We start from the raw sequence: 24,014 nt of genomic DNA on the forward strand, positions 1-24,014 counted from the left end.
GCTGTGAAAACCAACCGGCAATAAAAAGCATCTACAACCCTGAGCTATAATGTATAAAAAGAGAAAGGAAGAAAGAAGGAAACAGACAAGGAACTCCCAGATGAAGGGGAGGAGGCTCCATGTGTCTGCGTCTCTTCCACTTCCAGCATGGTGTCGGATGGAGAGCTTTTAGAAATTTGGGAAGAGGATCCCTAAAGCTGAACTCCAGGCAGATATAAAATACATAATTAAATGCAGCTCTGTATACTGTAGTAGCGTGTCCCAGAGAGAGCCAGGAAAAGTCCTGTTCGGGGTTTATACAGCGAATCCGGAAAATATTCACAGCGCTTCACTTTTTCCACATTTTGTTACGTTACAGCCTTATTCCAAAATTGATTACATTATTTTTTTCTTTTAAAATTCTACAAAAAATACAAGGTGGAAGAAGTTTGTTTGAAATCTTTGCAAATTTATTAAAAACAAAAAAAATGGAAAAATCAATACAGAAGTATTCACAGCCTTTGCCATGACATTCAAAATTGAGCTTGGTTTCCCAGACCTTGAGGTTCTCTCCCGAAGCTAGAAAGCTCATATCATTAAAGAACAAATTTGTTCATGATCAGAAGCGGAAACCTCTGCAGAGAAACAAAATATTAATCCTGCCAACCGCTACAATTGTTAACAAATTAACCACTTTAGTACATTAATAGTTATATCAATCACAGTGGATACATTCAAGCCATCCAGTGTAATTGGTGTTCACAATGAAGTAGCGATATCTGGATATAAAGGCAGTCATTAGTTTGAACCACAATAGTATGTGGACAGCAGGGAATACCAAAATACATTTGGTGGTCAGTAAAAAATTAGTTATTGCGGACTTCTAAGTCTCCAGCATTACTAGCATTCCATGTCAATTCCTTAAAGCGCTGGGGGATTAATAGATGTTATCCACACATAGGGGATTCATTGCACACTTTCCAATTAGTTCAAGTATTTAGCACAAAGGTTTATGGTCTCGCTAGGTGTCCAATCCAAATGGATTGGCGCTTTTCCTGTAGGCTATGAAGAGGTGGCTGTGATAATTTTTAGACTGAGACATCACAGGGGAATCTGGCAGCTTATAAGCGTGTGAAGGACGACTGAACGACAAGTACCGTATTTTTCGGACTATAAGGCGCACTGAAAATCCTAAAATTTGATCAAAAACCGGCAATGCGCCTTATAATCCGGTGCGCCTTATATATGAAAATAATTAGAAAATTTACCATTAACTGGATGGTTTGACCAAAGGGGTGCAACCACTGGACATAAGTGTCAATCGTTCCTTCAAGGCGAAACTGCTAATCACGTGGGAAAAATGGATGATGGAAGGAGAGCACTCCTTCATGAAGACGGGGAGGCAACGCCGGGCCAGTTATGCCACTGTGTGCCAGTGGATAGTGGATGCCTGGCATAAAGTATCCGCCGGAACTGTCATCCGAGGGTTCGCGATGAGCACCTGCCAGTAAACCTCGCGCCGATCAACGTTCCAAAAAAAAGTGCACCTTATATATGAAAATAGTTTGAAAATTTACTGTTAACTGATACTGCGCCTTATAATCCGGTGCGCCTTATAGTCACGAAAATACGGTACTCTGGTTGTGTGGTTATATTAACTAAGTATATGCATGCTTTGACCGGGTGAAGGTGAGCAACCTGGAATGACTGTGTCATCCGACATTGTATTATGATCCATCCCAAAAGCCACGAATATTCCAGGCTAATAACATTAGAGGGGGCCATCAAGGAGGTAGAAAATAGTAAAGGAGGTCAGCGGAGAGGGATACCCCATACAACACATTCCCATACATGTCAGATAGGAAGAAAATATGCAGGATGAGAACATATGCAAATGTTAGTGCAAATTCAATACTGTTCCAGTTTCTATGTTGTACATATAGATAAGTCCATAGTAAAATAACAAAAACCCTAACCCACCTGGCTCTACATACACCCCAACTCATGTGAGCATCAATCCCAAACCATAGAATATCCAGGTCAGTAAACATCAATTGCAAGCATGATGTCTGCAGTAGGGCGAGACCGTAGAACACCAGCTGAGGCACCATACTTAAAAAGAAAAAAGGGGGAAAAACCCAATTGTGAGCTGGAAGTGGAAACAGTAAAATAATAAGACCAGGGTGCAATTACTTCAATGAGAAGTGCTTAGGAATAGAAGACAGATAATCCTGAGTGCTTGGTAGTAAATGAAGCTCACATATAGTCAGTAGAAACAGGTAGCAATGGTGTTCCCATATCTGAGTTCCACGAGGTAGATATCCCCTTGACATTATACAAGGGCCATGTTGTAGAATTGGGAATATAACAAACTCAAGTATGATAACTCACGAACCACCTATTAACCAAGAACGTCAGGCAGGGCGATCTCGACCGTCTATCCACTCTGAAGCCATGTCAGGATCCACAAAAAAATGAGCACGACCATCTTCTTTCACGCGAAGACGTGCAGGATACAACATGGCATACTTCAGAGGAAAAGCGCGCAATCATTTCTTGACATCTTGGAACTTTGTCTTTGGACTTTGGATCTTTGTCGTTGGACCTCAATAGAGAAATCAGGAAACACCACCACATGCCCATTTTGGAAAGGAATGTTACCTTTTTCTATGGAGAGGCGGAGGATTTTGTCCCGATCTCTAAAGTTGAGAAATTTAGCTATAAGCTGGGAGTCCTAGAGGAGGAGGTTGTGTGGGAATGCGATGTGCACGTTCCACCGTAAACATCACAGCAAAGGCTTCCCCCCGTAGGTTTTGATAAGGAGGTCCTCTAAAAAGCCTGTGGAGTCGGGCCCCTCAGCATTCTCAGGAAGTATAATGAATCTCGGGTTGCATCTCCAGAGACTATTCTCCATTTCATCTTGTTTGGAGTGGAGTTGTTGTATTTGGCGTTGTATATCCTCCATATTATGCTGCAGGGGATGTAAGGTATCTTACATCAGCTTCAGTCATCCGGTCGCGCAGTTTAGACAAATCCTGTCTTATGAGTGATATATTGATTTTAACTTCTATTTTGGCTGGTAATTTGCTTTGGCAGACCGCTATTGCCTCCAGTACCTTCGTGCTGACTCAGAGGGGGAGCCAGCGCCATCTTCGGCCTGTTGTTCCTTATCCTGTCGCCAGAATTTTGTGAGCTGACTGTTCATGCCAGTAACTTTCTTCGGCAGGAACATGAGTTGTGGAGAAGCAGGAGGCCACAGGAAACAAATAAGTAATAAAAATCCATGGATTTTCAGCACAGATCGGGCAGAGCTTTTTGTTCAGCAGAAACGCGGGGGGAACGCAGTTACGGCACCTCCAGTACTAAATGTAGGGGCAAGGGGGCGCTGGAGGGTCTTTTGATGCTGGCTGCTGGGGGATCTATTGTTTAATGTTCATGGAGAGGGATGACCTCAGTTTGCGGCTGTTAACTAAGACAGCCCATCCAGTCAACATTTGTTTTTTTGTTAAACCAGCGAGTTGAGCGAAAACAAAATGATCAGATTCTAATTAAACGTGTGGTTGGAGGAATCCTCCCCACTGAGCTATTGTGTTCTGACAACGGGAAGCCTTCCCTGTAGTCAGAATACGATGATTAGTCCTACAGCTATAGCCAGTGGTACTGAATAATGGAGAAAAACCTGACAAGGCTGGTTGTAGAGAAGTCGATTGGTAGACGGACGTCTGTACAACCAAGGTGCCCGCCCATACATGGATTGAAATTCAGCTGGTCCCTGCTGAACCGGCTGAATTTCAAACCATGTATGGTTGGCTTTACTCTCTAGTCAGCAGGCTGGGGCTAAAGTGAAGACAGCCTTGTGTTTCTTTAGCCCTTTCCCACCCAGCATCCCTTTAACTGGGCTATTATGCCCGGGGGGGGGGTCCAAAAAACATGGATGATCGAAATTGGGGTGGAAGAATGTGACTGGCCTGCTAAGAATCCTGACCTCAACCTGATAGAACACCTTTGGGATAAATTAGAGCAGAGACTTCGAGCCAGGTCTTCTCGTCCAACATCAGTGCCTGACCTCACAAATGCACTTCTGGAAGAATGGTCAAATATTCCCAAAGACACACTCTTAAAGAGGTTGTAAACCCATACAATTTCTTTTTTTTTTTTTTTGCAACCTGAAAGAGAACCACATAATGAGCTAGTATGCATCGCATACTAGCATATTATGAAATGCTTACCTTAGAACGAGCCCCCGCCGTGCCGCCCGCTTACCTGTATGACGGGCGACATGTCCAGTCGTCCGTCTTCCGGGATCGCGGCATCCGGCCATCTGATTGGCCGGAGCCGTGGTGACGTCACTCCCGCGCACGCCCGCGGGAGCCGACAGTCACGGCACGGGGCTCTGAAGGAACGGCACGAGCGGCCGTTCCTTCAGAGCGCATGCGCCTGTGATGTCACTGGCTGCATGTAAGGTAAATATCTCCTAAACGGTACATGTTTAGGAGATACTTACAGTACCTATAGGTAAGCCTTATCATAAACTTACCTATAGGTTCAAGTTGTAGAGGAGGGTTTACTTCCTCTTTAAATGTTGTGGACAGCCTTCCCAGAAGAATTGAAACTGTTATAGCTGCAAAGGGTGGGCCAACTCAATATTGAACCCTATCGACCAAGTCTGGGATGCCATTAAAGTTCAATGTGCGTGTAAAGGCAGACATCCCAAAATACTTTAGACAATATATGTATGTGTTATGTGGGTGGTAATAGGTAAGGAATAACCCAAAAACAAAAATGTCATATAGTGCAGCTTTCCAGTCATTAGATGTGGTGGCTGCATTTGTTTTCTGTTTAACGCTTGCAAAGTACTTCTTTTACAGGCAAATGGGACCAACGTGCCAAACATTTGGCTTGCAGCATAGTATTTCATAGTAAAATCCCCCTTGTGATCCAAAACAAAAAGTATTGCCTCCTGAACACCCGTAAAGTAACTCTAATTCCCTTCTGAAAAGCAATCTACCATGGATCACTTTTCAGAGGTGTGCTAAGAACCACCACATGTGTGAATGAGGCCATAGTCAAATTTCTGACTCTCACATAGCTGATTCTCCTTATTCCCACTTGCTGCAGATAAGATATGAATTCTGATGTCTGTCTAGGACTCTTGTGATTCCCTCTCGGCACCTGAGACCCAACTTCATTATTGGGAACTTATTGCAGCATAAAGATGGAATTTACATCAGATCTGGGAATATTGTCTGTTACTGTATTGGCTCCAATATCAGACTTTATTTAGCTGAGAAGATGAATTCTCAGCAGGTTCCTCTTGGATGTTTATTCTCCGAACGGCAGATTTACTAAAGATGTCTCCAGGGAGTATTCACCCAATCCAGCAATTTTATTGTCAGATCAGGGAGTATTCATTGTTCTGTAGGCCCTACCCAACTGTGGTCAGAATTGAGCCTCTAAGAGGGCAATAAATTAGATTGGAATTTGTTTTGGCTGATGGGTATTTTCCCCTCTAGGAGGCCATCACTGATGAATATCCGCTAAGAGCTCCACTTCCCTTCTCCATAGGCACACATATTCATCCAATCCTGATCTTTTGGTAGAAGGATTTTTGGTGACCAAATCATGAATGTCTGCAGGTACATTAGGCAAATAAGGTCTGTGTCTTTGGGAATTTGTGACAATGTTTGAGGTCAGGTACTGATGTTGGATGGGAACATCTGGCACACAATAGGAGTTCCTATTCATCCCAAAGGGGTTCAGTAGGGTTAAGGCCAGGTCTTTGTACAGGATACTCACATTCCTCCAGTGCTGTATTTTGGCCTAGGCCGACAAGGCCCAGGCCTAGGGAGGCACTTTGCAGGGGCCAGCATAAAAAGCTGCTCACCGCAATAAAAAAAACAGCCTCCTCCCGTCTCCCACACGAAAAACGGCTTGCGCTACAATTTTAGTTTAGTGCCAGTATTATGGGGCGAATTGGGCCAGAGGGCAGGGTCCAGGAGGCAAATCAGTCTGGCACTCCCATAAAGCAGTCACACTGCTACCTGCCAGTATGATAGGCTGCACTAATGGACACTGATAGGCTACACTGGTTGCCACTGATGGGGCTGTACTGATGGCCACTGATGAAGCCACACTGATATGCTGCACTGATGAGGCTGCACTGATGGGCACTAATGAGGCTGCACTGATAGGCAGTAATGAGGCGGCACTGATGAGGCTGAACTTATGGGAACTGATAAGGCTATGCTGATGGGCACAGATAGACTGTGGTTGTGGTCTGCGGTGTACAGATGACAGGGCGGGTCATAAACAGGAAGAGGTGTGGCCTTTACAGGAAGGGGTGGGTGATATTTAAATTATGGGGTGCACAAACTTAGTCAGGCCTAGGGCAGCACAAAACCTAAATACACCACTGCATTCCTCCACACCAAACTGGTCAAACCATGTCTTTATGGAGCCCTCTTTGTGTACAGTGGCACAATCATTGTGAAACAGAAAAGGGACTTCCCAAACTACCACAAGGTTGGAAGCCCACACCGGTCTAAAAGGTCTATATGTTGTAGTAGTAACAGTGCCCTTCACTGGAAACACCTGAACTCAGTCATTTTGGATGGTTCAAATGCTTTTAGCCATATAGTGTTGCTTAACACAGAGGAAGCTCCAATAGCATATCAGAGGTTTAAGCTGGATCTGACACCTCTATATGGTGGCAGGTGATACAGTCAAAAATCTGCGATTCCTTCATGCATCCTTTCAGTCTCCTTAAAGAGCATTTCCAGGTAATCATTGTGTCCAATCAGTGAACAATTTATTCCTTCCAGCAAACACTGCAGCTGTGCTATATTCAGCGAGTACACTCGGTTTACCTTAGTCAAAGCTCCATGAAATTTAATGTAGCCAAAATCCAAACGTCTCCTCCTCGGTATTCTGAGGGGGGGGGGGGGGGGAGTCGGCTCTCTGTATCCGCCCCCCCCCCCCCTCTCTCTGCTCTATGGGTCAACAAGAGATTCAAACTTTCAAAGCAGAAATGTGATTGATGACTGTGAAAAACATATACGTGTACTTTGATACATCATACTTTCCATGTGTGGGTAGGTGCAGCAGAAAACACTCAGACTCCCGGAGCAGAGATACAGAAATATACTATAACTGAATTTTGGCAATACAGAACAGGCCCGGCAGGAAGGCAACCCAACTGGGAGCACTCACAGCGATGATTGAAGTACAGTAGGCTTTGGGTGTGCCGATACCATCTGTCTCGAGGAGCAGACTGCAGCCTGGCTGGTCTGTACCCAAGTAGAGAGGCTTCCAGATAGGATGGTGTGTTCCTGCACTTTCCCTACTCCTCTGGCACCTCTCCCTAATGCTATGCTCTCTCAGTCAGACGGGTAACCTGTCCTACTCTAGCCACATGTGAAATGTGCACCAAACCCAGGAGCCACGGTCAGACTGTGACTGACCCAAAATGGCCACCAGTCACATGGAGAGCCAACATCCAATTGGATAGTTTCCCCATGTGACCAGGGAACCATAGAGGAACTAAGCTCCTCTTGACTTCCCATCTCTCTGTAAAGCTGCTGCAGTTGAGCTCCACCTGCAGTGGAGAAAGCAGACTGCACCTGCCTATTCATGTATAAGAGATGGCCCAGAGCATGAAAGGGAGAACATCTGGGAGTTCTTCTCACAAGCTGGGGTCCCTAAATCACAGATATAAGGCATTGGGGTGGTATACTACAGAAATGCAGGGATGGGAGACTGCACCCAGAATAAGTTGTGCTTCCTTTAGGTACCTCAAGGTATAAAGCCCAACTCCAGGCACCTTTGTTTTGTTCAATTTATATAGAATATTATCAGTTACCGTTTAGCAAATTCATGATGGCTTTTCAATATAGCTTAAAAAGGTTGCTGTACTCCCTTTCCCCCCTTTCTGCCATCAACTCTGCAGGTATGATAGACAACAGAGCTGGTGTCATGTCACCTCTCCCATTCACATTTGGCCATTCACAAACCACACCGCAGTAGCATCACCAAATTCTGAGTTCTGTGAATGGTCAAACGTAGACAGAGGCGGTCACGTGATACTGGCTCTGGTGTCTATCACACCTGGAGAGCGGATGTCAGCAGAGGGTGGAAGTAAAGGGCGAGCTGCAATAGCTAGGGAAACTAAAATAGCTCTTGTTAAAGTATATGATGAAAGACGACATTGAATTAGCCTAAGTAAACAGATATTGTCATCTCTAAAGCTTAAAAAAAGGAAGAGGAGGTGAGTTGCACTTTAATTTTTAGTTTTAAATGGGGTGTTTTCTTTAATACAAACTGTTCTGTCTTATAGGACTCAGGTTCTTGTTCTGATTTCTGTATATTGGTACTAATAGACTAATATGAAGTGTTACTAAATAACTGAAATGGTAGGAGAGACGTTACATAATAAATACAGTGCCTTGCAAAAGTATTCACCCCCTTGAATTTTTACCTATTTTGTTACATTACAGCCTTAAGTTCAATGTTTTGATAATCTGAATTGTATGTGATGGATCAGAACACAATAGTCTAAGTTGGTGAAGTGAAATGAGAAAAATATATACATAAAACTATTTTTTAGAAATAGAAAACAGAAAATTGGCATGTGTGTATGTATTCACCCCCTTTGTTATGAAGCCCATAAAAAGCTCTGGTGAAACCAATTACCTTCAGAAGTCACATAATTAGTGAAATGATGTCCACCTGTGTGCAATCTAAGGGTCACATGATCTGTCATTACATATACACACCTTTTTTGAAAGGCCCCAGAGGCTGCAACACCTAAGCAAGAGGCAACACTAACAAAACACTGCCATGAAGACCAAAGAACTCTCCAAACAAGTAAGGGACAATGTTGTTGAGAAGTAAAAGTCAGGGTTAGGTTATAAAAAAAAATATCCAAATCTTTGAATCCCCAGGAGCACCATCAAATCTATCATAACCAAATGGAAAGAACATGGCACAACAGCAAACCTGCCAAGAGACGGCCGCCCACCAAAACTCACGGACCGGGCAAGGAAGGCATTAATCAGAGAGGCAGCACAGAGACCTAAGGTAACCCTGGAGGAACTGAAATGTTCCACAGCAGAGACTGGAGTATCTGTACATAGGACGAGAATAGGCTGTACACTCCATAGAGTTGGGCTTTATGGCAGAGTGGCCAGAAGAAAGCCAATACTTTCATCAAAAAACAAAATGGCACGTTTTGAGTTTGCGAAAAGGCACGTAGGAGACTCCCAAAATGTATGGAGGAAGGTGCTCTGGTCTGGTGAGACTAAAATTGAACTTTTTGGCCATCAAAGAAAACGCTACGTCTGTCACAAATCCAGCACATCACATCACCCAAAGAACACCATCCCCACAGTGAAACATGGTGGTGGCAGGATCATGCTGTGGGGATGTTTTTCAGCAGCCGGGACTGGGAAACTGTTCAGAGTTTAGGGAAAGATGGATGGTGCTAAATACAGGGATATTCTTGAGCAAAACCTTTACCACTCTGTGCGTGATTTGAGGCTAGGACAGAGGTTCACCTTCCAGCAGGACAATGACCCCAAACACACTGCTAAAGCAACACTTGAGTGGTTTAGGGGAAACATGTAAATGTGTTGGAATGGCCTAGTCAAAGCCCAGACCTCAATCCAATAGAAAATCTGTGGTCAGACTTAAGGGCCATACACACTATAAGATTTTCTGAAGACTTTTTCCTTCAGATTTACATTTTCTTTGTAGAGCAAAGGCCTGCCAGATTGCATACAGATTGAAAGTGTTTAGGTTTGACCTCACATTATATGGTTTTGGTAAGTCTAAAGGAAAAAGTCTTCAGAAAATCTTATAGTGTGTATGGCCCATTAAGGATTGCTGTTCACAAGCGCAAACCATCCAACTTGAAGGAGCTGGAGCAGTTTTGCAAGGAGGAATGGGCAAAAATCCCAGTGGTAAGATGTGGAAAGCTCAAAGAGACTTATCCAAAGCGACTTGGAGCTGTGATTGCCGCAAAAGGTGGCTCTACAAAGTATTGACTTTAGGGGGTGAATAGTTATGCACATTGACTTGTTCTGTTATTTTGTCCTATTTGTTGTTTGCTTCACAATAAAAAAAAAAAAACATCAAGGTTGTGGGCATGTTCTGTAAATTAAATGATGCAAATCCTCAAACAATCCATATTAATTCCAGGTTGTGAGGCAACAAAACATGAAAAATTCCAAGTGGGGGTGAATAATTTTGCAAGGCACTGTATATATTTCCAGACGAAAAAACTGCATTGTCTGTGGGAACTCTTAACGAGTCAAGAATTGGAGAACGTAGATAGGATTGTTAGAGATAAATAGATTGCAGGAGAAATTTAAAAATCAGCCAATTATTGCAGAACATAAAAAGATGCCAGATGATAATCCCACAAAAAGTGGACACTGGGGAAAGGACTTCTTCCATTATGGGTGGAATAACAGAGGTAGGGGTCATCACATTCACAAAGGACAATATACACAAATCCAATTAAATTCAGCTGTTAATAAGATAGTTGCCATAACAGCATACCTGTACCGGGGTAAAAGCATAGGTTGGAATTTGTCATCTAGTAGTCTATTATGCTTCAGAGTCAGAATCTCTTGGCCCACAGCCACACATTTTTTAAGATTACAGCATCCATGTCTAGATGCCCCTTTTGGAAGTTAAAGATACATAATTGGTCAGATTGTTTGCTAATGTCCAACCACCATCTGCAGTCAGTAGCTGGTGTAACATCTCCTGTGGTCTTAGGAAAAGCCAGAACTCTGGCATGAGAGGTTAACAGACCAAACCTCCTCTGACTGGGCCTTCTCTGGCATACAATCTTTCTGGCTTGTTTGTCCAGCTTTAGAGCCAGCCTGGTCAGGGAGCGGTCCTTTGATGACATAGGTAGATCCAGTTCTCTTACTCTGCACTGATCACAGTTTTACTTGGCAGTGGGACCGCCATTTGGAAGCATCTTGTACGAGTTTGTTGGGAAGACGGCTCCATTCCTGGTGCTGGCAGTTCTGGTTCTCTTTGATGGTGGTAAGTCCATTTCTAGTTGTAATGTAGAACAAATGTTCCTAACCTTTTTACCCTGAAGGAACCCCTGAAATCATTCTCAGGTCTCAGGAAACTGTTCAAATAAAATTATTGGAGGTCTGTGGAAAAATGCTCCTTACATTGATCGATAGTGGAAAGAATGTGCCTTACATTGATGGTCAGTGGGAAGAATGCCCCTTACATTGATGGTCAGTGGGAAGAATGTGCCTTACATTGATGGTCAGTGGGAAGAATGCCCCCCCTTATATTGATGATCAATGGAAGGAATGCCCCCTTATATTGATGGCCAGTGGGAAGAATGCCCCCCTTAATTGGTGATCAGTACGAAGAATGCCCCTTATATTGGTGGTCAGTGGAAAGAATGCCCCCCTTAATTGGTGATCAGTGCAAAGAATGCCCCTTATATTGGTGGTCAGTGGGAAGAATGCCCCTTATATTGGTGGTCAGTGGGAAGAATGCCCACCTTAATTGGTGATCAGTGCGAAGAATGCCCCTTATATTGATGGTCAGTGGGAAGAATGCCCCTTATATTGGTGGTCAGTGGGAAGAATGCCCCCCCACCCCCTTAAAGCGGTGGGCATTGTGAAGAGAATACACCTTACAGTGCTGGTCTGTGAGAAGAATGCTCCCCATAGTTTGTTGGTTAGTGGGAAGAATCCCCCCCCCCTTTTTACAGTAGTAATGAGCATTCCACCCTTACATAAAAGAAGATCATAGGTGTCATGCCATTTGCTCTGCCAAGTGGCATTGGACCCAGAACTATGCAGGCACCTTTAGAAGAGAGGAAGGAACCCCAGGCGACCTCTGAAGGAACCCTAGGGTTCCACAGTACACTGGTTGAGAAAGGCTGTTTTAGAAAGTAATCCATATAATTCTATGTAATAAGCCAAATGTTTCCTCCCTGCAGCTCTCCAGCTCTTCATTCTGCAACCCTCCAGAGCTCAGCCAGAGGTGAGTTCGCCAACGTAATCACCACAGCGGGCCATTTGTAACCATAAGAATTCATTTTTTAACTTGTTCTCCTTTTAGAGCCAGACTGGGACATCGCTGTTTGAGCTTCTAAGGGACCCCTACATCCTGATTGCAGCAGGTAGGTCTATGTTGTGGTGGGGGTCGCACGGGCTGTCATGTTTGTGAACGGTAGGTAGTGTCACTTCCATCCCTCCCAGATCAGGTGTAGACCACATTTTCCCCCACGTCAGTCTGTGTAGCTTTTAGATCTAAGCTAAACAATTTCAGTCAAGAATCCTAGCAGTAGGTGGTGGAGATTGGGATTTTGGGAGCTTTCCACTGTAGCACAGTTCATTTGCTAAATAGCAGTCTTTGGTGATCCACATAGAGGAACATTCAATGTCATAACTGGCACCTCCCTATACATTGACTCCTAGACCTTCTTAAAAAGGGACAATCCTCCAATACAGATACTCCAGTTAGAGACAGATGGCTGGTCTCTTTACTAGTAACCTTGCTATACCCACCCAGCCAAGGATTCTTACTTCTAATGACAGAAATGTCAGTGTCATTCTACCAACTCAATGCTGTTTTATTAATAAAATGTACTTCTGGCACTGTGGGTCCTCTAGTAATGTACCTGGAAGGTGGAGAGATAGAAAACGCCACCAACCAGCCATAATGAAAACGTTTTGGTGGGCTAACCCTTTAAGTGCCGGTTCACACTGGGGCGACCTGTGAGGCGACCTGGTCGCCTCACAGGTCGCCGCAGGTCGCCTCCCATAGGGAAGCTGCGGACCCGTTCTAATAGGAGCGACACAAGTCGCTCCGACCTAGAAAAAGGGTCCGGAGCTTCTTTGGGGCGACCAGGAGGCGACCGCCATAGACTTCAATGTTATGAAGTCCGTGGCGGCCGCTCCGAGGTCGCGGCGCGCTGCTCGCACCGCGATCTCGGAGGTCGCCCCTGCAAGTAGCGTCGCGGTAATGTGAACCGGCGCTAAGTATTATCTGAGATATCAACAGTTTTCCTCTGTATATGCTGAGAACTTTATGGTGGCTACAGTCAATTATGGGGTATAATAATATCAGATAAGGCCACAGGACAGGAGGTGTCTTTTAATATCCGTGATACATGAATAAGAGATGTTTTATGTTTCTGCGTTGGCATGACAACATTATGGTAGAGATTGCTTAGATATGACATGAAGGAAATTGTGAAGAAATTTTTCATTAAGATTAAAAAACGATGTCATTACAGGGTCAGTCAATAGGGAATGCAGTCAATTGGGGAGGCCAAATACCGGAGAATGAACTGCGAATGTTCTACTCTTTACCACATTGGTGGTACTCCTGGGCATGGGGGTCACTGAGGAGTACTTAGAAAAGTCTCCAGCAAATCATCTTTAGCAGATGAGAACACAGTCACACTCCTATTGCACAAGACCAAGGGGGAGACTTAAGCCCCGTACATACGCAACGATTATCGGCTGACCGATCGTCCATCTTTTGTCCAGAGTTGTGTTTTGTTGGTTGGAATGTGCTTAGACTGCACACGAATTTTCTTGCCCAACAAAATTCTACTTCAGAAGTGATGTCATGTGTTGGGTTGCTTTCTTTGTGTTCTTTCTTCACTGAGCATGCCCAGACTTGCTCATTAGATTTTTCCCTGTCAAAATCTGTACTGACTGCACGAAAATCGGCCGTTGTGTTGACGGCCAACAAAAATTTTATAGTCTACACACCAGATTTTTTTTTCGCCCGAAAAGTCGTAGTTGGTTGTCGGAAGCATCATACTAACAAGCCGAAAATCGGCAGATCGGTCGTCGGACGAAAATTCCCTGCCAATTTGACGCGTGTGTACGGGGCTTTACAAAAACTGGTGCAGCTATGTATCGTAAACATTCACTTTCTAGGTTTTATTGGCAAAGGTTAATTAAATAAGCTGAAGTTAGGAGCTGATTGGTTACCAAGATTCTGTGTGCTCCAGTTTTAGTTAATCTCCCCCTTAAGCCCTTGTTCACACCAGTGCGGATTTGAAATTGCAGTACTTCAGTGCATATTCAAAGTAGCTGATCAGTGTAATTTCATATGCAGCTTGCTGACATCTGTGCAACTTCATTTACACAGATGTCAACACAAGTCGCACATAAAATCACACAAAAATAGTGCAGGAACCTCTTGAGTCACTGCAATTTGAATAGTTCTATTGCCGCAAATGGGGTGCAATTTGATATGCAACTTTGAACTGGTGTGAACCAGGGCTAAATGTCCATGTAGTCAGTGGAGAACAAGAGAGTATTAGCCAATAAATTTCTCCCCTTCTCTATCAATTTTTTGAGACGTATCCTTTCATCTAGACGTATCCATAGTGATTGTCACCTAATTGGCTGGACTGATTGGGGTAAGATTTGGTACTGAGAGGGCAACAGATGGTGGTCATAGGTGACAAAAGCTAAAATCAGGACTCCGGAAGGTGCACAAGGCTCACAGAGGACTCAAAGACAGTTCTGGCAAGAGATTGGATTTGCCAATTTTTGGGGTGATTTCCAATTTCCATTTATTTATTTATTTTTCAGGCTCCATCTGTTTTGCTAACATGGCAATCGCTATGCTGGAACCGGCACTGCCCATCTGGATGATGGAGACGATGTGCTCCCGGAAATGGCAGTTAGGTGAGATCTTTTTCCTTTCCTGTTACATCTCCTTAAAATAGGATCCATCAAAAATGGGAGAGGATGCCTCTAGAAATCCTCCTATTCTGACGCTGATTAAGAGTTTTCTTTTTGTTCTTACCGTAAAATTTATTTCTCGACAGACACAGCCCTCCATAAATCATAACTACTGGGTTATATTGCCTCCTCCAGGAATAGGACTAGGCAGACCAAAAAAAAAAAAACACCTGGCTATGCCCATGGGCCATCCTCAGCTTGGTATATAACCCCCCTCTCTGCTCTAGGTAATCAGTTTAGTAGCAAGCAGTATTAGAAGTATCAGAACTCCATAGAGGGGTGGGTGCTGTGTCCGTCCATGAACTCAGAGAAGTGGAAGTACAAAAATCCCATCTTCTCTTTTGTTTATAGACGGACGCAGCGCTTCATAAATCATAACTACTGGGATGTCCAAAAGCAGTGCCAAAAGGAAAATGAGGGCTGGGGAAAAAAACCCAAGGCTAAACATAAGTGCCCTTAACCAGGATACTGGAGCCTTAACCAGGACACAGGAGCCCCGTCTGAAAAAATAAAAGTTTAAAGAAAAACACCCCTCAAGAGGGAACTAGACAGATTAAAACTGATTACCTAGAGCAGAGAGGGGGTTATATATCAAGCTGAGCATGGCCCATGGGCGTAGCCAGGTGTTTTTTATTCTGCCTAGTCCTACTCCTGGAGAGGGGCAATATAACCCAGTAGTTATGATTTATGGAGCGTTGTGTCCGTCAATAAAAGAAAGAGAAATTATTTTACATAATTGGCGATCATCTACTTGTTGGTCTGATGGTGATTGGCAGAATGGATGGGCACTGGGCCCAGTCAGATTTCATGTGCCCATTAATGTTGTCAACATCCAATTCTGTGCTGCAAAGAGAGCTCTTCATGGTGTGGCTAAGTTTCTAGCCGAATTAACCGCCATACTAAATTAAGATTGGCCACTAGGTGCAGGCAGAGGCCACGGTTTTGCTCCAGCTATAGGTATAGCGTTCATTATTCAGATATATTTTATGTAAAGTTATTTTGCAGCATTTTAGGCCTTTGAGAAAATAATTTCCTAGAAATTCTATATGACATACAGATGAACAGAGCATACTGACAGCTCCATATATATCACATATATAGATTTTGTTAGAGCACGCATGGAGAGCACACTGTGAAGATAGAAGCTGACAGAGGAATATTGTCAGAGCTGAGCGCACACGGCTTGCTGTTTCGAGGAGGATGTGGGATGGATAGTGTGGAAGAAATCAACCGAAGTACCTCCAACCTCCATCTACCCCTCATCCACAGAGCCAGGGCCTTTAACCTCCCTCTATCCCCATTTCAGAGAGCCAACCTCCATCTATCCCCCCCCCCCCCATTCACAGGGCCAGGGCCTTTGACCCCTTTCTATTTCTATTTGAAAGAGTGGGGTCTCCAACCTCCATCTACCCCCTCTGTGACACCAGAACCTTCAACTTCCCTCTATCCCCATCTGTGAATGTGTGGTTTCCAACCTCCAACTACCCCTCATCCACAAAGCCAGGGCCTTTGACCTCCCTCTATCCCCATTTGAGAGAGCCAACCTCCATCTACCCCCCCCCCCCCATTCACAGGGCCAGGGCCTTTGACCTCTTTCTATTCCTATTTGAAAGAGTGGGGTCTCCAACCTCCATCTACCCCCTCTGTGACACCAGAGCTTTCAATTTCCCTCTATCCCCATCTGTGAATATGTGGTTTCCAACCTCCAACTACCTCTTATCCACAAGGACAGTGCCTCTAATTTCCGTCTATACCCATCTATGAGAGTGTGGGCTCTGATCCCCATCTACCTCCATTCATGAGGGCAGGGCCTTCTAGTTAACTTTAACTCAATCTGTGACAGTGCGGTCTCCAGCATCCCTCTAATGCACCCCCCTCATCCACAAGTGTAGGGCCTCCAAACCCCCTCACACTCCCCATGTGTGCGGTTGTAGCCTCTAACCTCACTCTACAAGAGCAGGACCTCTAAATTCCCTTTTACCCCATCTGTAAGGGTTGGGCTGCCAAACATCAAGGAATTTCCAAGCATTTTAAAGAACTACTTAGGTTTGCCTACGTACAAATATTTTCCTGCTCCTCAGCAGTCTTGTCACATAGTAAAGTTTATCTAAAGTCACAATTATTATTTTTACTTTTGCATGGAATAGGTGCATGGGTGCACAACCTGTGGCCCCCCAGCTGTTGCGGAACTACAAGTCCCATGAGGCATTGCAAGACTGACAGGTACAAGCATGACTCCCAAGGGCTGAGGCATGATGGAACTTCTAAAACAGCTGGAGGGCCACATAGATAGGGAATAGTTAGATACCCTGCCAGAAATTTGTCCCTTCACTTGCTGTCCTGTAGGCAAAACAGAAAATGAGGGAAAACCTTAGCAAAAATTAGGAAAATCTCCTCTTAGTTGTCACTGAAACAGGTGTCCCCATTGTAAGATTCCAACAACTTAAAAAGTTGTTCCCCGGGACAAATACAGCAAATTGCCCTAATGGAGACACAGTCAGCCATAAACCCTTCCACACTCCACCCAAAACTAAAATAAAAGGTTTTGGCTTTAGATACTCTCTAAATAGACCTCCTGACCTATTCCCCCCTCTGTAGTGAAATCTAATGCCTCGTACACACGCATCGATAGTTGGCCGTGAATTTTCGGCCAACGTCTGATCGGCCGATTTTCGGCTTGTTAGTATGATGCTTTCGACAACCGACTCCGACTTTTCGGCCGAATAAAATCTGGTGTGCATGCTATAAAATTTTTGTTGGCCGTCAACACAACGGCTGATTTTCCGTCAGTCAGTACAGATTTCGGCAGACAAAAATCTGATGAGCAAGACTGGGCATGCTCAGAGAAGTAAAAACACACGGAAAGTAAACCAGCACATGACATCACTTCTGAAGTTGGTTTTTGTTGGCCGAGAAAATTTGTGTGCAGTCTAGAGCACATTTCAACCAACACCACAACAATACTGGACAAAAGTCGGCCGATCGGTCGGCCGATAATAGTTTCGTGTGTACGACGAGGCATAAGTATCCGCACCATGTGAGGTTCCACATCCCGAGCTGTAATTGGTGCAGACAGGACTGTCCCGGGGTTGCCGGTGATGTACTTCGCCGGCTCCGCCAGTCACTCAATAAACATCAGTGAGATGGATGGTCGGTGTGCCGTAATAAAGCTCAGACGCTGCTGCTGCAGGGTGATGGTGCTGCCGATAAGACACGGCGGATATGAAACCTTTTCATGAATTTTTCATTAATGCTGATAAAAGGAATTTTCTCCCCGTTCAGGTGTGGCCTTCCTCCCGGCCAGCGTGTCTTATCTCATCGGAACCAATATCTTCGGGCCTCTGGCTCATAGGATGGGCAGGTGAGTCTTTTCATTAGCTGCATATTGCTGTCTGCTGCAGATCTAATCAGCGGAAGGACAGGGAACATTCACAGCGCAGTGGGAGAGAGATTTATGTCCGTCCGTCAGTCCCGCCACTTCTCTCTCTTTATTAAACCAGTAGGGGAATGCTGCGCCGCACATTCTGGGGCAGGAGGGGTTAATGTAAAGACGGAAGCTGCGGTCGATGTCAGCCCAGCGCGAGGCCGCTCGTACAATCACAGTTTTATTGATTGGAGACACAAAATAAACAAATCAGACGTTTGACGAGTAAAGTGCTTGTAATTCGGAATGTTTCACAGCCAGAGCCGATCGATCAATAACAAATGACACCTGTAATGGGCGCTGTCCGCGGGAACATGTTTTCTAAGTGCTGCTAACAGGCAGGATTGGATGTCATGGCACAGACAGTGCAGTGCATTAAATGCAGGTAAATGCACATGCATTGATAGACGGCGTTACTTTTTACCTTAACGCCATCTATCAAGCAATAACTTCAGTATTTGTAAGACCCCTTCATACTGGCTGCACACCAAACGCTCCGATCAGTTTTGGGCTGTAGTGAGGGGCAGTGGGGAAAATTTTTAACGCATCACACACTTTCCTTTTTTGTTGTTTAACCACTTTAAGACCGGAAGGATTTGCCCCCTTAATGACCAGGCCACTTTTTTCAACTTGGCACTGCGTTACTTTAACTGACAATTGCGCGGTCGTGCGACGCTGTACCCAAACAAAATTTACGTCCTTTTTTCCTCACAAATGAACTGAGAACAGGGGGTTTTACACACGTGTGTATATCCTCCTATCGGTCAGATGTAAGCATTTGGGCGGTGCCACCCGTTTGCTTTCACACATCACTGGTTAAGGGTTGGTGGGCACCTACTCATGAAAACGCTGATTGCAATACATGTTACATATCGCCGAGCACGCCAGAGTGAAAGCAGGATTTCTGGCACCAGACCTCCTCCATACCAGTAATCTAATGACTTATAGGGGGCTTTTAATGCGTCGCCTATGGAATATATAGAGCAGTAAAGTTTGTTGCCATTTCACGGGCGTATGCAAATTTAAGGTTTGACATGTTGGATATCTATTTACGCAATCTCGTCTTTTATATTTTACCAAAAAAATTGGGTCATTTAAACGCTAAAATCAACTTTAGTGTATTTTTTTAATAACATTTTGCATTTGTTAGACCTTTGTGGTAACATCGTGTGACATAAAAAATTGCTTTCAGAAAATATATAATGTTTTGGTCTATGTAATCTTCAGGCTTCATTTGATTTTTTTTTAAGCATGTGTGCAAAAAATGCAAAAACGGCTCTAGATGCGAAAGGGTTAAACGTGTTGCTTTTACAATGTATATGCGCTGGCATGTGTTGATCAGTGCATCTGGTGTAAATAAAGTCTCGAAAGACACAGTGAAGTTCTTTAGATACTGGTTTAAAAAAAAATAAGAAAAAATAGCACAATATCTAGCACTACAGATTAAAAAACAGATCAGAAATTTTTTTTTGGGGGGGGGGGGGAGGTTTGTCTCAGTACCCCATTTGCACTGTAGATCTCTCCACCTGAAGGGAATTACCAATAAAGCTACATGCTCAATCCTTCTCCCTTTCACGGCAGGGCTTCAGCTGGCTGTGTGCGCATGGATGTGTAATATGGGCCTGTCCGTCTTGTGTCTCTGCAGGTGGCTGTGCGCCTTTATCGGGATGATACTGGTGGGAGTGAGCATCATCTGTGTAAGCAAAATTCTGAATATTTCTGTTCACAATTTCCCGGTCCAGGGCCTTATCCGCCTCATTGTACGATTTAAACAATGAACTTCCAAATTGTCAGGAAACACCATTAAACTACGTCCAGCATTTAAGGAGAAGTACAGCCAAACTCCTGTGGATCACTGTAGTGCAGTTTATTTTGCACTCCTGTGACCTGTTTTCAGCAGACAGTGGGCTGAAGTCCGCTGTCTGCTGACATCAAAGAGCAGGTCGAGGCTCAGACAAGATTGCGACAATAAAGTTGGGATCCGCCCACATGCCTGGACCGGGCACCCTGCTCAGGCTAAGCCGGCCGCTCCCGCCCCCTCCACAGCCCAACGCTCCTTTGAGTGCGCGCCCGGGGGGGGGGGGGTCAGAGCAGAGAGCGTTCATGACAGTCAGCAGCTCTCTGTGAGAACTGAGCGATTGGTGGCGTTTGATAACTCGGTTCTCAGTGTTAGAGTCGGTGGGGGACAGAAGCAGCATTGGACCGATGCTGCATCCACCTAGGCAAGTATGATTTTGGGGGGGTCCATACTTCTTTTTTAAGACTATAATCAAAGATTTTCTGGTGCGCACATTTTTAATACAAGGGTGCTTATAAATATAGAGGCTGCATTGCAACACGCTACAGAAGGGTGCACAAGTCATTAGTGTTTAATAGTTGGAGTTCTAGTACGGTTATTATATTCACAATGGCCCAACCAAACTAGCCTAGTGTTAGCTACAAATAGAGATAACCAAAACTGAGATTTTATTCTATTTCACTGAAATTTTGCTGGTTTGAAAAAAATGCATTGGAGTCAAACAGGAAATATAGCAGAACTCCAGTATTTAATGAGCAAACCTTCACCCCTCTAAGCGCCAAAGCCCCCCCTCCAACCTAAAATCATGTGAGTGCCTATTGGTTGGGGAGTGCTGTGAGCCCAGTCTGTGTGATGGCATGCACCAGCGACAGGCAAGGCCCACAGGAAATGGGCAAAATGACATGCTTGTCATTTTGCTCAATGGAAACTGCCAGCACTGGACTGAGGAGGAAGTCGGGGACAGCGCTGAGGTGTGTTGAATGTAAGTAGAAATTGAGAATAATTGGATTTTTCCTACATACGTACCTGTAAAATACTTTTCCTGGAGTACATCACAGGACACAGAGCAGGTTATAATCATTAATATCTAGGTTATGCGCCACCTATAGGTGAATGGACACTGGCAAATCAATCGAACAGGAAGTCCTCCCCTATATAACCCCTCCTATACAGGAAGCGCCTCAGTTTTGTAGCAAGCAATAAAATTCCCAGAAAGTGGGGAGGGACCCCTGTGTCCTGTGATGTACTTCAAGAAAATAATTTTACAGGTATGTAGTAAAAATCCAATTTTATCGTACATCACAGGACACAGAGCAGGTTATAATCCTTACTATCTGGGACGTTCCTAAACAATACACTTGAGGGGAGGGAGACACAATCACAGAAACGGTCACCCAAGAAGGACCTATTCTACCATCTAACATACTGCAGCCAAAGGCAGTATCCTCTGCCGCTCTGACATTCACCTGGTAAAACCCTGTGAATGTACAGTGCCTTGCGAAAGTATTCGCCCCCTTGAACTTTGCGACCTTTTGTCACATTTCAGGCTTCAAACATAAAGATATAAAACTGTATTTTTGTGTGAAGAATCAACAACAAGTGGGACACAATCATGAAGTAGAACAAAATTTATTGGATATTTCAAACTTTGGTAACAAATAAAAAACTGAAAAATTATTCAGCCCCTTTACTTTCAGTGCAGCAAACTCTCTCCAGAAGTTCAGTGAGGATCTCTGAATGATCCAATGTTGACCTAAATGACTAATGATGATAAATAGAATCCACCTGTGTGTAATCAAGTCTCCGTATAAATGCACCTGCACTGTGATAGTCTCAGAGGTCCGTTTAAAGCGCAGAGAGCATCATGAACAAGGAACACACCAGGCCGGTCCGAGATACTGTTGTGGAGAAGTTTAAAGCCGGATTTGGATACAAAAAGATTTACCAAGCTTTAAACATCCCAAGGAGAACTGTGCAAGCGATAATATTGAAATGAGAGGAGTATCAGACCACTGCAAATCTACCTGGCCGTCCCTCTAAACTTTCAGCTCATACAAGAAGAAGACTGATCAGAGATGCAGCCAAGAGGCCCATGATCACTCTGGATGAACTGCAGAGATCTACAGCTGAGGTGGAAGACTCTGTCCATAGGACAACAATCATATACAGTAAAACCTTGGTTTGAGAGTAACTTGGTTTAAGAGCGCTTTGCAAGACAAGCAAAATTTTCTAATAAATTTTGACTTGATATACAAGCGATGTCTTGATATACAAGTAGTCTCAAGTCACAGCTAAGTATAAAAGAGAAGAGAGGTGCCTCCAAGTGTAGCAATATGGTTAAATTTAATGAAGGTACAACATTTAGCAACTCACATGGTTGATGATTGGAACAGGCACATCTAAGTATGCAGGCATCCAGGCTAAAGCTGTCCACATAGACCACCCTCACCGCCATGTACGTTATCCCTTACATGCTGCCCCTCGCTTTCAGATCGCTTTACTGCAGGGTGGTCTTCCCGGGCAGGATTACAGACTGGCAGCCGGCGGTGCAGAAGATAGTCTATGTAGACAGCTTTACCCCGGATGCCTGCATACTTAGAAGTGCCTGTTTTATTCATCAACCATGTGAGTTGCTAAATGTTGTACCTTCATTAAATGGAATCATATTGCTACACTTAGAGACGCCTCTCTTCTCTTTGATACTCTGTAGCTCCTGCTGGATTTTGCCTCTAATCCCTTTATGGAAGCGGCTATTTGTGGATGGACATTTTATGGTTACACAACCTATCGCAATGTTATGATCTTTTTATATGGACTAAAAACTGAAGGACTTATGAATAAATGGTTGTGGAACGAATCATCCGAGTTTCCATTATTTCTTATGGGGAAATTCGCTTTGATATAAGAGTGCTTTGGATTACAAGCATGTTTCCGGAACAAATTATGCTCGCAATCCAAGGTTTTATTGTATTGTCGTATACTGCACAAATTTAGCCTTTATGGAAGAGTGGCAAGAAGAAAGCCATTTCTTAAAGATATCCATAAAAAGTGTTGTTTAAAGTTTGCCACAAGCCACCTGGGAGACACACCAAACATGTGGAAGAAGGTGCTCTGGTCAGAGAAACCAAAATCAAACTTTTTGGCAACAATGCAAAAACGTTATGTTTGGCGTAAAAGCAACACAGCTCATCTCCCTGAACACACCATCCCCACTGTCAAACATGGTGGTGACAGCATCATGGTTTGGGCCTGCTTTTCTTCAGCAGGGACAGGGAAGATGGTTAAAATTGATGGGAAGATGGATGGAGCCAAATACAGGACCATTCTGGAAGAAAACCTGATGGAGTCTGCAAAAGACCTGAGACTGGGACGGAGATTTGTCTTCCAACAAGACAATGATCCAAAACATAAAGCAAAATCTACAATGGAATGGTTCACAAATAAACATATCCAGGTGTTAGAATGGCCAAGTTAAGTCAAGTCCAGACCTGAATCCAATCGAGAATCTGTGGAAAGAACTGAAAACTGCTGTTCACAAACGCTCTCCATCCAACCTCACTGAGCTCGAGCTGTTTTGCAAAGAGGAATGGGCAAAAATTTCAGTCTCTCGATGTGCAAAACTGATAGAGACATACCCCAAGTGACTTACAGCTGTAATCGCAGCAAAAGGTGGTGCTACAAAGTATTTACTTAAGGGGGCTGAATAATTTTGCACGCCCAATTTTTCAGTTTATTTGTTAAAAAAGTTTGAAATATCCAATAAATTTCGTTCCACTTCATGATTGTGTCCCACTTGTTGTTGATTCTTCACAAAAAAATTACAGTTTTATATATTTATGTTTGAAGCCTGAAATGTGGCAAAAGGTCAAATAGTTCAAGGGGGCCGAATACTTTCGCAAAGCACTGTATGAACCAAAGACCAAGTAGTGCCCTTGCAGACCTAAACCACTGACCCCTGATGGCGGATAGCCCAAGATGCACCCACACACTTAGTAGAGAAATCTCTCCCCAGAAAGGCTGGGACCTTGCCCTTTCAAACTATAGGCTTGAATGATTAACT

General features: G+C 44.1%; 1 protein-coding gene across 1 annotated transcript in view; it reads left to right on the forward strand.

The window, feature by feature from the left end:
- Positions 1-24,014, forward strand: part of SLC18A2 (solute carrier family 18 member A2) — a 61,218-nt gene that overhangs the window by 31,568 nt on the left and 5,636 nt on the right. The window contains exons 7-12 of the mRNA XM_082266713.1: positions 10,945-11,034; positions 11,960-12,003; positions 12,082-12,142; positions 14,580-14,675; positions 18,015-18,093; positions 19,802-19,853. Coding sequence (XP_082122839.1) covers positions 10,945-11,034; positions 11,960-12,003; positions 12,082-12,142; positions 14,580-14,675; positions 18,015-18,093; positions 19,802-19,853 — 422 coding nt within the window. The remainder of the gene's footprint in view (positions 1-10,944; positions 11,035-11,959; positions 12,004-12,081; positions 12,143-14,579; positions 14,676-18,014; positions 18,094-19,801; positions 19,854-24,014) is intronic.

The sequence above is a fragment of the Pelophylax lessonae genome, assembly GCF_965119305.1.
Source record: "Pelophylax lessonae genome assembly, chromosome: 9".
Classification (NCBI taxonomy): domain Eukaryota; kingdom Metazoa; phylum Chordata; class Amphibia; order Anura; family Ranidae; genus Pelophylax; species Pelophylax lessonae.